The following is a 12,536-nucleotide window of genomic DNA, read 5'->3' as shown; positions in this document are numbered from 1 at the left end:
CTGCTGAAGATTACATGCTCATTTCTGTCAGTTTCTTTTCCAGGCATCTGTTAGCTTTTTAGGAATAGGATAAGAATAATGAATTTTATGCAACCAATCTGGGGTGATATCATAATGCAAGTTCAATTTAAGGCTCTCAGGGTACAGTTACAGTGATGACCCTGGATAATGGGATCTGGAATTTAAAATCAAAACAGGACACCAGTTTTACGATGCCGGAGCAGGTTGGCTACAGTAGCAACATACATAAGCTACCATTGTGATTGATCCTGGTTAAACATGAACCAGCTCTGTGGTACAGGAAAGTGATACTGAAGTTCACTTGATGCCACAGGCCATGCGATAGTAACAGTGAAAGCATGTATTGTGTGTTTTTAAACTTTGGTGATGTAACTCTTTACATTTACACTAAGGTCTGGGTTTTAATGCATCTCATGCCTACCATACACTAGAAGACTCTGAACAGACTTTGAAAAGACTAAAGTCTGAGACCAGCTCACATCTAAAGACAATCATCTCACATCTAACGTTAAAGACTGTCATCATATGTAAAGACTGGGGATCTTGCAGGGTCACACATTGCAAGATTACAACTACATTTGTTTTGAAAAATTTCCAATTTTCTCTTCTGCCGTACATGCAGATGACCGGGAGGTCTGTATAAATCTGCCGGTAAGACTCCTGTTGGATGACTCACTTCAGAAGGGTTGAAAATCAGCAACTTTCCCTCTTTTTAAACATTTTTTAAAGATAATTTTTTGATATATCTTTTTATGGCCTTTAATCGAAAGGATAGCTTGAAGACAAGAAAGGGGAGTGAGAGGAGGGACGACATGCAGCAAAGGGCCACGGGTCGGATTCGAACCTGGGCCGCTGCCAAGGCCTCAGCCTACATTGGGCGCACACTACTGGGTGAGCTAGAGGCGTCCCAGCAACTTTCCCTTTTTAGCGTTTAGCTTAGCATGGCGCCATATCAACCATAAATAAAACCGGCTCCAGCCAGTTTGGTTCTTCCTGTTTGTTGCTGTGGGAGCGCACCTATTGGTTCCTGACAATGGTCACATGATTTAACTTCACTACCAAGACTCAAAACTTAAAATAATATCAAACATGTTTGATCTTGTCAGAACGTCGAGACGGGAATAAAGACTGACTGGGACGGAGTTTTATGACCACCTTACACCAGACGATGGAGACGAGGGGAGCGCGGAGACTCTAGCTAGGCTCTCAGGATTTCATTCCGATATTGGAAATTAGTCTGCGATGGTGGAATCGAATGAAAAGTCATTCGGCGCAAGGTTGGCATTAGCCTAAAAGGTATAATTGGGTAGGAAGTCTTAACATGTCATATAAATCAAGTCTTGTCTGTGGTGGTGGGAGGAAACGGGTAAAGACACAATGAATTACTGCTGTGATGAGGCTGTTCCCTGCTGCCAAGTCATCTGAAAGAAATACTATATAAGGGCTCTATGGTGTGTGTTTTCTGGGGGGTGGGAGGGGGCCTTCTCTCAACCGGAAATTTTAGGACACACTCTAATCCCCTATAGTCAGTCACCCATAGCATTCCATAGAGCTCTGCTGTTTCCTATTAAGGGGCCACGGGTGGCAGTTCTACTGGTCTACAGAGGGGTGACAGGGGCTTAGTGGGAAAAGGAGATAGACCGATGAAGGGCCACTGCCCCTGGCAGGTTTTTGCTCTTTCCTCTCCTCTCTTTATATGAATAAATCCCTTACAATAACACTTACAGCAGGATGAGATGATCTGAGCTGATCGCTTCTTTTCTGTTCACTTGTTCCTCTCTTAGCCTTCATTTTTCTCTCAGTACTGGGGTTTACCCATCTTCTTCCCTCCCTCTCTCTCTCTCTCCTTTAGCTCGGTTCTTCTCTGCATCTTGTTCACTTTACATACACCTTTTCAAGTCTTTCTCTCTCTTCCCAGGTTTCCAATGAACACAGACTCATTCTTTCTTTTACCTTGATTTTAAAGTGATTATCGTTTTGGTACTTTGTTGCTGAAATTATGATGGTCATACTACAAATGTTCTTTGTGTAAACACACACAGAACAGAAGCATTTTCAATTTGTGAGTCATACCACTTTGGTTCAGGTATTTTCAGGAGTGATTTATTAGTTTTGGCTTTTTGACATCATGAGCTTTTCCAAAGTAATGACTGGATTAGAAGAGTATAACTGCACAGATGAATAGCTGCTGACTATAAGAGACCCTATTTTCCTTCTTTTTTATCTTTTACTGAGGCTAAATACATAATTATCAATAAGTTCTTTAATCTGTCCCATTTCTTTGTCCCTCTGACCTTTTAAATATTACTGTAATTTAGTTTAAAATCCAGCATGTTACATTTCTCTCCCTCCCCCTCTTCCTGTGTGTCTCCCGCTCTCTCCCAGTGCTACATGTTTCACATGTATGTCGGTGTGAGAGCAGGTGGAGGGATTGGTGACCAGATTGAGGACCCAGCGGGTGACGAGTATGAGATCTATCGCATCATATTTGACATCACCTTCTTCTTCTTTGTCATCGTCATCCTCCTGGCCATCATCCAGGGTGAGAGATCCAGCACACGCACGCACACACACACACACACACACACACACACACACGCGCATGCATGCACACACACATGGACACACACACATGCACTCACACACACACATACATACACTCACACTCACTCACTCATGATCATGTGTGTCGGTGGAAAGACCAAATGGAATGGGCTTCTGTGTGAGGAATGTTCCTCCATCAGGATGACCTGACAGTCGAGACTTATGTTGGGTCGGCTGCTGAACGGTGAGCTTTGATGCTGGAAGATGGAAGCTAAAAGACATCAAAATATGCTCCTTTATAACAATTCTCACATTTGCCTCTACATTGGCCATCTTTTTGCAGAAACATAGTCACCTCATAACCATCAATAAAGGGCATATGGAAATAAAGATTTTTTTAACACACTTTAAAAATCAACAAGCCATTCAGTCATTGCAAAAAACACACTGAGGTTTGCCTCTGTGGAGCAACATATTTTTTCATAACTGCATAAGAGTGGATTGTTGTGCACTTATTCCCTGACCATATGACTCTAATTAAAATATAAGTATTTTTAATTCATACTTTAGGGTAATACAGCCTTTCATTTTTAAAAATGTATGCTGGCACTATCTGGGCATGGCGCTTATATCAATAATTAGTAATACCAATTAGAATGATCTTATGAAACAATCCGATCACCACTGTTTTGCGGTCCATGTTCTATCATTTACTGGCTCGACCTCGGTGGCTAGGGCTGGGTACCGAATTCGATACTTTTTAGGTACCGACCGAATTTCCTCCTTAGTATCGAGTATCAAAAAATGCCTTGTCATTCAATACCCAAAATCAATACCTTTAGCAGTAAATCTCATCAGCTTCAATGAGCCAATCAGCATGCAGCATGCTTCTACCAAAATCTAATAATGTTGCTGATTGGCTGTCTAACGTTACACGACGTAGAGACACACAGGAAAAACTCTACGTTATGCACAGAGACGCTCACGTAGTAGGAGCTGAAAAATAAATAAAAAGATTTGTGCTATAATAATTTCTTTTTGTTAAAATAGATTTCATAAAATTGGTATAGAAAAAAAGTATCATTCAGGAACCGGTATCAAAGTCACGGTATTGGTACCGGTATCGTAAAATGTTTTTTTAATTTTTTTAAATCAAGGTTTTTTATTTGTTTTCACATTATACAGAAAAGAGAAACCCATCCTCCTCCCACCCCCCAAATACCAGACATAAACATAAAGACACTATACATAACCAGATAGCAGAAAAGCAGAACAAAGTGCCACGAAGCAGAGTTCAGTTCACAATCTTCTAAAGGTTTAATGAGACACACGAGGATGCATACATTTTCTAACTATTTATCTAACATTCTCTAATTATTTTCTAATCGCTCCATTCACTCGGATGCCGTGAGAGTCGATAGATAAGAAAGAGGCTTCAGAGGAGAGGAGGATTGGTTCAAAGTGGGTTCATGCAGATAGATCTTCCGAAAGGAAAACAGTGTTGAAATTTATGATCCAAATTTATGATCCCACCTAAAACAGATGAGAGACGCTTAGTTCAGTTTTTTACAGAATGGAATGTGACATATTCACAACAAATGATCAGCAGGTGTTTTGCAGTCTGCACATTATTATGACACTTATAAATGTGATGAGTGTTTACCTTAGTCAGTTCTCTTGATCGGTTGCATTGTTTCACGTCATACTTCACTGCTCATTGAATGTTCTTTGAATAGATCAAAACCGCCGTGGCCGCTCTGCACTGAGGTTGACGAATGCCGTGTATTTGTACTATATGTTCCGATCTGGTCTAATTTGGTAAATATCTGGCTATCATATGACCGCTACGAGCAACGGGACTTTTTACAGCCGCCACAGGTGAAAGTAATAACATTAATGATGACTGTGTTACACTTCCTCAGTGTTGTAATGTAACAAAGTTCAAACTTTTACATTTACTCCACTACATTTCCTGAATAAAATGTATAGTTTTAACCCGATACATTTCCCCCTCAGCATCTTCATTACTCGCTACTACAAAATAAAATCAGAAGAAGTTTGTTAAACTGGAAAAAAAGCGAGTTTGGCAAATCATTGCTTCTGAATTGCAAGTTAATGAATATCATGCTTTACTATAAGGAAGCCACAATAATTTTCATAATCAAAGTTTTTTTTAAACTTTTACTTCTAATAATTAATTACATATAATATCAGAAAATTACTTTTGATACTTAAGTACAGTTAGTATCAGATACTTTTACTCAAGTACTATTCTAAAAGGTGACTTTAACTTCTACCAAAGTCATTTTCTGGTCAGATACTTGCACTTTTACTCAAGTATTGCTTTCAAGTACTTTATACAAGACTGCACTTACTGAGGCCAGTGAACCAGTGCGCATAATGGCCCCAAAACAACTCAATGGAATGCAGCCATTATTAATATTAATTTCCTCATGTTTTTCTGCTCTGACATATTTTGGGCCTATATTGTCTTTTTGTTTTGTCGTTTATGTTCCAGGATTACCTGGAGCTTACATCTGTCAAATATGATATTTCAAGCTTCACATTTCATATTTTAAGCTTTGGAATTTCATTGTTTTAATAAGGCTGCATTTAATATTCTGTCTATGTTTCACATAAATCCAAATAAAGCTGTGATCATTCTCATGATAGTAATATGTAGGGCTGGGTGGTTTATTGACTTTTTAAGGTACGTGCAGTATATCGCTAGGTTTTCACACAAGATATGAGATACTGTTTATATTGATATAGTTTGATGTTGCGTTACATTGAACTAGTGTTGACCGTTGGTCATTTTCTGTTGGTGCGGCCGCCAAATACACCAAAGAACGTCAGTTAGTGCCTTAGTTCTATCAGCCGGTGAGACAGCGCCTGGACTTGAGCGAGACATAAAAGAGCTGGTTGCATCTCACATGTTGCTTTGACTTACAAAAGAACTTTTAGCTCACTTTGTAGAAATTCTTGAGCTATATATCGTGTATCGCTATTCAGCTGAAAAACACCAAGATATGATTTTGGTCCATATCACCCAGGCCTACAGTAGTAATATAAAGACTGTAACATATAGACCCAGTGCTATTTTACGGTGGTTGTGGACTTAGTTAACTTGTACTCCATTTGAACATTCTAGGGTTAATTATTGATGCTTTTGGAGAGCTGAGGGACCAGCAGGAACAAGTGAAAGAAGACATGGAGGTAAAAAGACACACTTGCACAAAACAATGTAGTATTATGCAGCATATGAATGACAAGAAATACACACATTTTCACATTCAGGTACAGGTACAGGTTGCAATTTGACAGCCAATGATGTTCTGTGTAATGATAATCCCATAACTCTTGCATGTCTCTCTTCCAGACCAAATGTTTCATCTGTGGAATAGGTAACGACTACTTTGACACAGTCCCACATGGCTTTGAAACACACACGCTACAGGAGCACAACCTAGCCAACTACCTGTAAGTACAGCTGGAGTTTGTGTGTGTTTTATGTGTGTACTTGTGCCAACCAATTATGCCTGTCTTATGCAATACACCTGATTAGAAGACTCAATAAGGTTCTCCTGGGTCTTTGTAACGACTGGGAGTTTTTGGAGCAATTACACACAAATCATTTAACCAGTAGTGTAGCTGTTTGAGGTTCCTGTACTCAGTGACTGCAGGATTCTGGGAGCTTTTTGTGGAATTCTTGTTTTGCACAATTTATTTATTTATTGAGCTTTGGGCTCGGTGTTGATAGTGCAACTCAAAAGTAGTAAGGGTTGGATTTAATTTAACATCAGGCTCTGATGTGTGTTTGTGAATATGTGATAATATTGTCAATGTTTTTTTCTAATGTGTGTATGTGTATGTGTGTGTGTGTGTTTCAGATTCTTTGTGATGTATCTCATCAACAAAGATGAAACAGAGCACACAGGCCAGGTAATGTCCCTTTGGTCTCATTAAATATGCATCACTGTGATATTGTAATGTGGTTAGTACAGCCCAGCTTCAAACTTTCCTCCAGTGTCTCTGATCCAGCGTTAAAGCCTCAGTATGCTTTAAACAAAGTGCTTCTCAGATCCTATTACAGCATCTGAAACCCCTTTCCAATGGTGAAATCTGTATGATGGCAGGCTTCTCGCCTTGGCATTGAGTTTGGAATAGGTAGAAACACTTAAAGGTCCCATGATGTGCTGCTTTTTGGATGCTTTTATATAGGCCTCAGTGGTCCCCTAATACTGTATCTGAAGTCTCTTTTATATAGACCTTAGTGGTCCCCTAATACTGTATCTGAAGTCTCTTTTATATAGACCTTAGTGGTCCCCTAATACTGTATCTGAAGTCTCTTTTATATAGACCTTAGTGGTCCCCTAATACTGTATCTGAAGTCTCTTTTATATAGACCTTAGTGGTCCCCTAATACTGTATCTGAAGTCTCTTTTATATAGACCTTAGTGGTCCCCTAATACTGTATCTGAAGTCTCTTTTATATAGACCTTAGTGGTCCCCTAATACTGTATCTGAAGTCTCTTTTATATAGACCTTAGTGGTCCCCTAATACTGTATCTGAAGTCTCTTTTATATAGACCTTAGTGGTCCCCTAATACTGTATCTGAAGTCTCTTTTATATAGACCTTAGTGGTCCCCTAATACTGTATCTGAAGTCTCTTTTATATAGACCTTAGTGGTCCCCTAATACTGTATCTGAAGTCTCTTTTATATAGGCCTTAGTGGTCCCCTAATACTGTATCTGAAGTCTCTTTTATATAGACCTTAGTGGTCCCCTAATACTGTATCTGAAGTCTCTTTTATATAGGCCTTAGTGGTCCCCTAATACTGTATCTGAAGTCTCTTTTATATAGACCTTAGTGGTCCCCTAATACTGTATCTGAAGTCTCTTTCCCAAAATTCAGCCTTGGTGCAGAATTACAGCCACTAGAGCCAGTCCCACAATGAGCTTTCCTTAGGATGTGCCATTTCTGTGTCTGTAGCTATTGAGGAGGAGAGAGGGTGGGCAAGGTGGAAGGTGGGGGTGTGGCCTTGACCAACTGCCACTTTGCTTGTTTGAAAGCCATGACTTCTCTCTCTCTCTCATGGGCGGGCCAAATTCTCTGGCCGGGCAAAGCAGAGAAAGGGGAGGTAACCTTGCTCCTTATGACCTCATAATGAGAAGATTCCAAATCGGCCCATCTGAGCTTTCATTTTCTCAAAGGCAGAGCAGGATACCCAGGGCTCGGTTTACACCTATCACCATTTCTAGCCACTGGGGGACCATAGGCAGGCTGGGGGAACTCATATTAATGTTAGTGAAATTTTCATGCCATGGGACCTTTAAGCCCTATAGTACAAGCATTGTGTCAGGAAAAAATGGGTGAATCTCCCACAAATTGCAACAGAAAATCTGATAAATGTTTATTATCCAAATGTTTATTGTGGCACCACCAATTACAGTATTTTTCAATTCTTTCCACCACTTGGATCGCTTTGGACTTTTTATATGTTATAGAGGAGACTTTTATGAGACTAAATCAATTGAAAGAGTTTCTGTTACAATTTGTGTTTTGTGTTATGTTGCACAATGCCTGTACTACTAGTCGTACTTTGTTAGACACATACCGAGGCCTTTAGTGGCTCAGTGTTTGAAGCTTACACTGCTGTTCCTAACCTCAGGAGCTGTCTCCACATGTGTTGTATATAATGTCATTTCTCCCTACCTGCTCCCATCTGTCTGTCTTAAAGGAGTCTTACGTATGGAAGATGTACCAGGAGCGTTGCTGGGAGTTTTTCCCTGCTGGTGACTGTTTCCGGAAACAGTACGAGGATCAGCTCAACTGATCTGTTCTCGGAGCAACAAACTCTTCCCTTTCATACTGTAACCTGTACAAGGCCCTCTACAGCCATCTTCCCTTTGCTTATCCCTCAAACCTTTCTTACTGCTCTCTAAGGAGTCCCTGTTCTACCGAAAGGTGGCTTCTACATTCGGCTCCACTTCGCAGTCTAGGAGGAACTACATCTCCAGCCTCCAGGTCCCGCCCCAAGCCTTTCTCCCAGCTCTTCCTCATCCAGACACTCAACTCGCCAGCACACTTTGTTTGGAATGCTTCTAACTCTGACTTTGTACATAGAAAATATCAGAGAAAATGCTGTACAATATGTGACTGGTGGCACGTCAAGGTTTTTTGGCTCAGATGATGACTTCTTTGCTTCATCTTATTCTACATTCACAGTAAGAAGCAAAAAATACGGAGCAAGTGAAAAAGGAAGGACAAGACGGACAGAGGAGGTGAGTGGAAGGGAAATGAAGAGATCATTCTTCCTGAAAGACTTTCAGTACAATGATCAATACACAAAGAGCAGACATTAGTATGATAATTTTTACGTCTTTTCATGTGTACAATGCACGTTGCATGTAGGTACAGGGGGCGGACACAAAAAAAGGAACACCTCTACAACCCTGATGTAATCCAACACCACCGCTCTGCAATAATCGGACCTTTGAGAAGCTTACATGTCAGCTTTTGTTAAGACTGTCAAAGAGGTGGTGAAGGATTTGATTTAACTCTTAATTTATCTTTTTTTTTTTTATTGTGATACATGTTACATAGTTTATATATGTTAATATTGTGTCCACACCCTGTACATGCCAACACTGTGTGTGAAGGGCTCCTTAACTAAGTGTTCATATCCCTAGCAACATGATCAATAGTCCATTTTGTTCCAGTGGAGCTGAGTGACTCAGCCAAAGAACAGACGCCAACAAGTCATAATCCTCCATCAGCTTGCACGTTATCTACATCTTTTTTCTTTATCTTTTTTTAAAGACTACAGAAATAAATGTATGTCCCCAAACTGGTTAAATCCATTATTGACATGTTTGGTAACTCTGAATATTATTTCTTTCTTTTATTTGATCTTTTGCCCCAGTTACAGCATGGCCTTAGGATAGAGGTCCAATCTGGGCCACATCAGTCTACTGTATGTGGGCAACTACTGGTCAGATTGCCATGACATTTACTGAGCTCATGACATAACACATACATGACATGATACCATCCGGACAAACCTTTAGTCCCACTACTGGTCAAGGCTCAAAGAAGAGCTAAACAGTCAGCATGTTTGTTCTGTCCAATAGTATCGCTGTGTGTGAGATACATCGCAGCCTCTAGGTGTCACTACTGGGGCTTTAGACTTACATTCATCGATTAATGCTACTTAGTTAGGGCTTGCTCCATACATTTGTTAATCAAATTATGTAGTTTTATGTAAAAGCAATACCAAAGCAGCAGAAAAGCGATTGGTCTGTTTAAGATGTTATAGCTGCGTACAAAGTTAGCACATGCTTGTTAGCTACGATAAATGATGAGCCAGACTGGAGCAGCCCATTAGCCACAGCTGGAGGACAGGCTGAAGATGATCAATGTATGTATGGATGAAAGCAGAGGGAGGGCATACAGGAGGATACAGTGCCTTACTAAGCCAGGGGTGAGTTTTGCAAGCTGGAGGAAGAGAGGAATGTCAGAGAGCTTCACATAAATACAATGTAAAGACTGAGAGTAACACCTGGAGCTGGGTGAAGGGGGTGTCTATGAAGGACGGAAACACGCCACATGCGAGCACTATAGGAAAGTAGAACTAGAGATGGAAGGAGGACGGAGAGAGAAATGCCCTCAGGACTTTGTTATTGGAAATATAAGATGACTGGCATGTCTCACTGGGCCTTAAGCAGTTTTGGTGCAGAAATATAACATTTGAAATCATTTCAAATTTCAGTTGCGCTTGCTTTATAGCTTTATGCAATGCAAAAAGGTGTGTTACAATTTCATTTAATCAATTCTGTTTGGTTTCATAGTACTGTCAGATGATCTTTAAGTTGTCTTGTAAAGTTCTGGTAAAGTCAGATTTTAGTTTAAAATGACCGCAGCAGCAGATGAAGTCACATCTTGAGTGGAAACGTTGGACAGCAGAGGTGGCGTGTGGCACTAGTGCTACCTACATCCCCTCTGAAAGTTGAGGCTCTTACTTCAAAGCTCTGCTGAGTACAGTACTGTATAGTGCCACTTGGCTTCTTCCTTTTACCAAAAGCATTTCATTGTTTTGGGTGGCTCCATATACACTCACGGTTGCCAGTTTAGGTACACCTAGCTAAACTTATGCACTCTAATCCAACAGTCCTGCAATAATTCCTTGTGATCTGATGGAAGGGTTTTAGAGAGGTGTTGATTCTGCAGTTTGTGGTGCTGTTGATTTTTTTTTCTTTTTTGCATTTTAATATATAATCTACTCCTAATCTTTATATAAACAGGTGGATAAAATATTAGAAACACTTCTGAGTGTAAACAGAAACAATAGCCGGATGTATTGCTGGTTGTTAGATTCAACTGCATTACTTTGAGCTGGGCGGACCTAATAAAGTGGCAACTGAGTGTGGTTTACACTACTTGTTTAGTGTCCTGCAGAACAATCTCAGTGTGTGTGTGATGGCTGTTATAAAACAGCATGAACAATTTCTGCAGCATCAATTTAAAGATGGATCCATCGTTTTAGCTTAGCTCTGTGTTGGAACACAGTGCTGCAGACACACAGACTGTATGCATTCTCTCTCGTGCAATATAGGAGTCAACACCGAGAGACAGAAATCCATCATACTGGGTTGGAGTGAATGCTCACTTTTTTCCTGATAATATCAGAAACAAAATGATCCATTTAAAGCATCATTAATATTTCAGTATTGTTTTATTTATTTTATGTTATTTTTCAACAGATTCATTTTTCGGTGATAGAAGGTGTGTGTTGATTGAATAAATGGCAAATGTTCAAAAAACATTCAAATAGGGATTGTTCATCTGAAGTTTGATAATTTATTGATGATCTTATGCAATACAGCAACGAGCTCTTTTTTGTATCGATGTTCTCCAAAAGAAATATCTCAGAAAAAAAAATGCCATTGCATGTTTATTATGCGGAATTAATTAACAAGTATAACAAAGACACTAAATCTATGTCACCCATAAATTGTTTAATAGGATTATTTAAGATGAATTAAGATTTCTGTATTATTGTATTTAAGTGTTGTGGGCTTCATTGTACCTCTTCAAGTCATTTGCCACTAGTGCATCCCTCAGAAAAAAAGTGGCTCCTGCTTTTCTCTCACTTCATCATCTCTGTTTTAATATACTATAAGTCAAATGTTTGTTTAGTTATCATTTGGTTTTAAGCTCAAGCAATAGCCCTTCAGGGAGTGTACGGGAGACTGACCATTGTAAATTGCAAACAAAGGCAAAACAAATAAAAGCTTGCTTAACTTTGTCTCATTTTAAAATAAAATTATTTATTCATTTATTATCTATGTCTTTATCTATATTTTATTTACTTAAATAATGGTAAGGAAATGCAACTGAGGTCCTGTTAATTAGTTTACCGCTTAATCTTAAAGGTGCAATATATATATATATATATATATATATATATATAAAATATTTTGTTGGCTCTTTGCACAAAGCCATCCTTACATCGATGCAGCTTTGGCTGGACATTTCCTGCCACTCTTCTGTGTGTGCGGTCAGATTTCTAAAACGCGTAGAGGTCCTGTTTAGTAAAGTTGCTGAGAATGTACCTGTCCCGGGCTCGGCATACACTCTGCGCTCGGTTTGGTTTCTCTAAAAGCAAAGGGACCATTAGTGAAGTGTGAAAGGTGAATCGAGCTGCAGACCCTGAAATACTTCGATAGTGAAAAATTGGGATCATGTTTCTTAGACCAGCTATGAAGACCCAAAGTGTTTCATTTTAAACAAGTTAACATAAATAATAAATAATCATATGAGCAAATACAGACAAAATGTATGATATAACCATGAAATTGGGAGATAACCCAATACAGTACAATTTTTTTTAAACTCCGTTCATAATTATGAACTCATATTTAATCCAATGGCAGAGCCAGTTGTTTGATTGGCTCTCCTCTCATTCAG

The 12,536-nt window shown here is 39.4% G+C and overlaps 1 protein-coding gene across 7 annotated transcripts in view; it reads left to right on the top strand.

Moving 5' to 3' along the window:
• ryr2a (ryanodine receptor 2a (cardiac)) overlaps positions 1 to 11,839 on the top strand; it is a 261,766-nt gene extending 249,927 nt beyond the window's left edge. For 3 of the 7 annotated variants that reach the window (XM_028567569.1, XM_028567566.1, XM_028567568.1), the window contains 5 exons: positions 2,407 to 2,563; positions 5,717 to 5,781; positions 5,945 to 6,045; positions 6,456 to 6,507; positions 8,308 to 11,839. In XM_028567569.1, coding sequence (XP_028423370.1) covers positions 2,407 to 2,563; positions 5,717 to 5,781; positions 5,945 to 6,045; positions 6,456 to 6,507; positions 8,308 to 8,403 — 471 coding nt within the window. In that variant the 3' untranslated portion in view covers positions 8,404 to 11,839. The remainder of the gene's footprint in view (positions 1 to 2,406; positions 2,564 to 5,716; positions 5,782 to 5,944; positions 6,046 to 6,455; positions 6,508 to 8,307) is intronic. The other 4 variants (XR_003691303.1, XR_003691302.1, XR_003691301.1 and 1 more) reach the window with 4 other exon arrangements.
• The last annotated feature ends 697 nt before the right edge of the window (positions 11,840 to 12,536 follow it).

This window comes from Perca flavescens, chromosome 21 (assembly GCF_004354835.1).
Source record: "Perca flavescens isolate YP-PL-M2 chromosome 21, PFLA_1.0, whole genome shotgun sequence".
NCBI lineage: Eukaryota > Metazoa > Chordata > Actinopteri > Perciformes > Percidae > Perca > Perca flavescens.
Note: the sequence above shows the minus strand (reverse complement) of the source record. Positions and strands in the feature narration are given on the sequence as shown.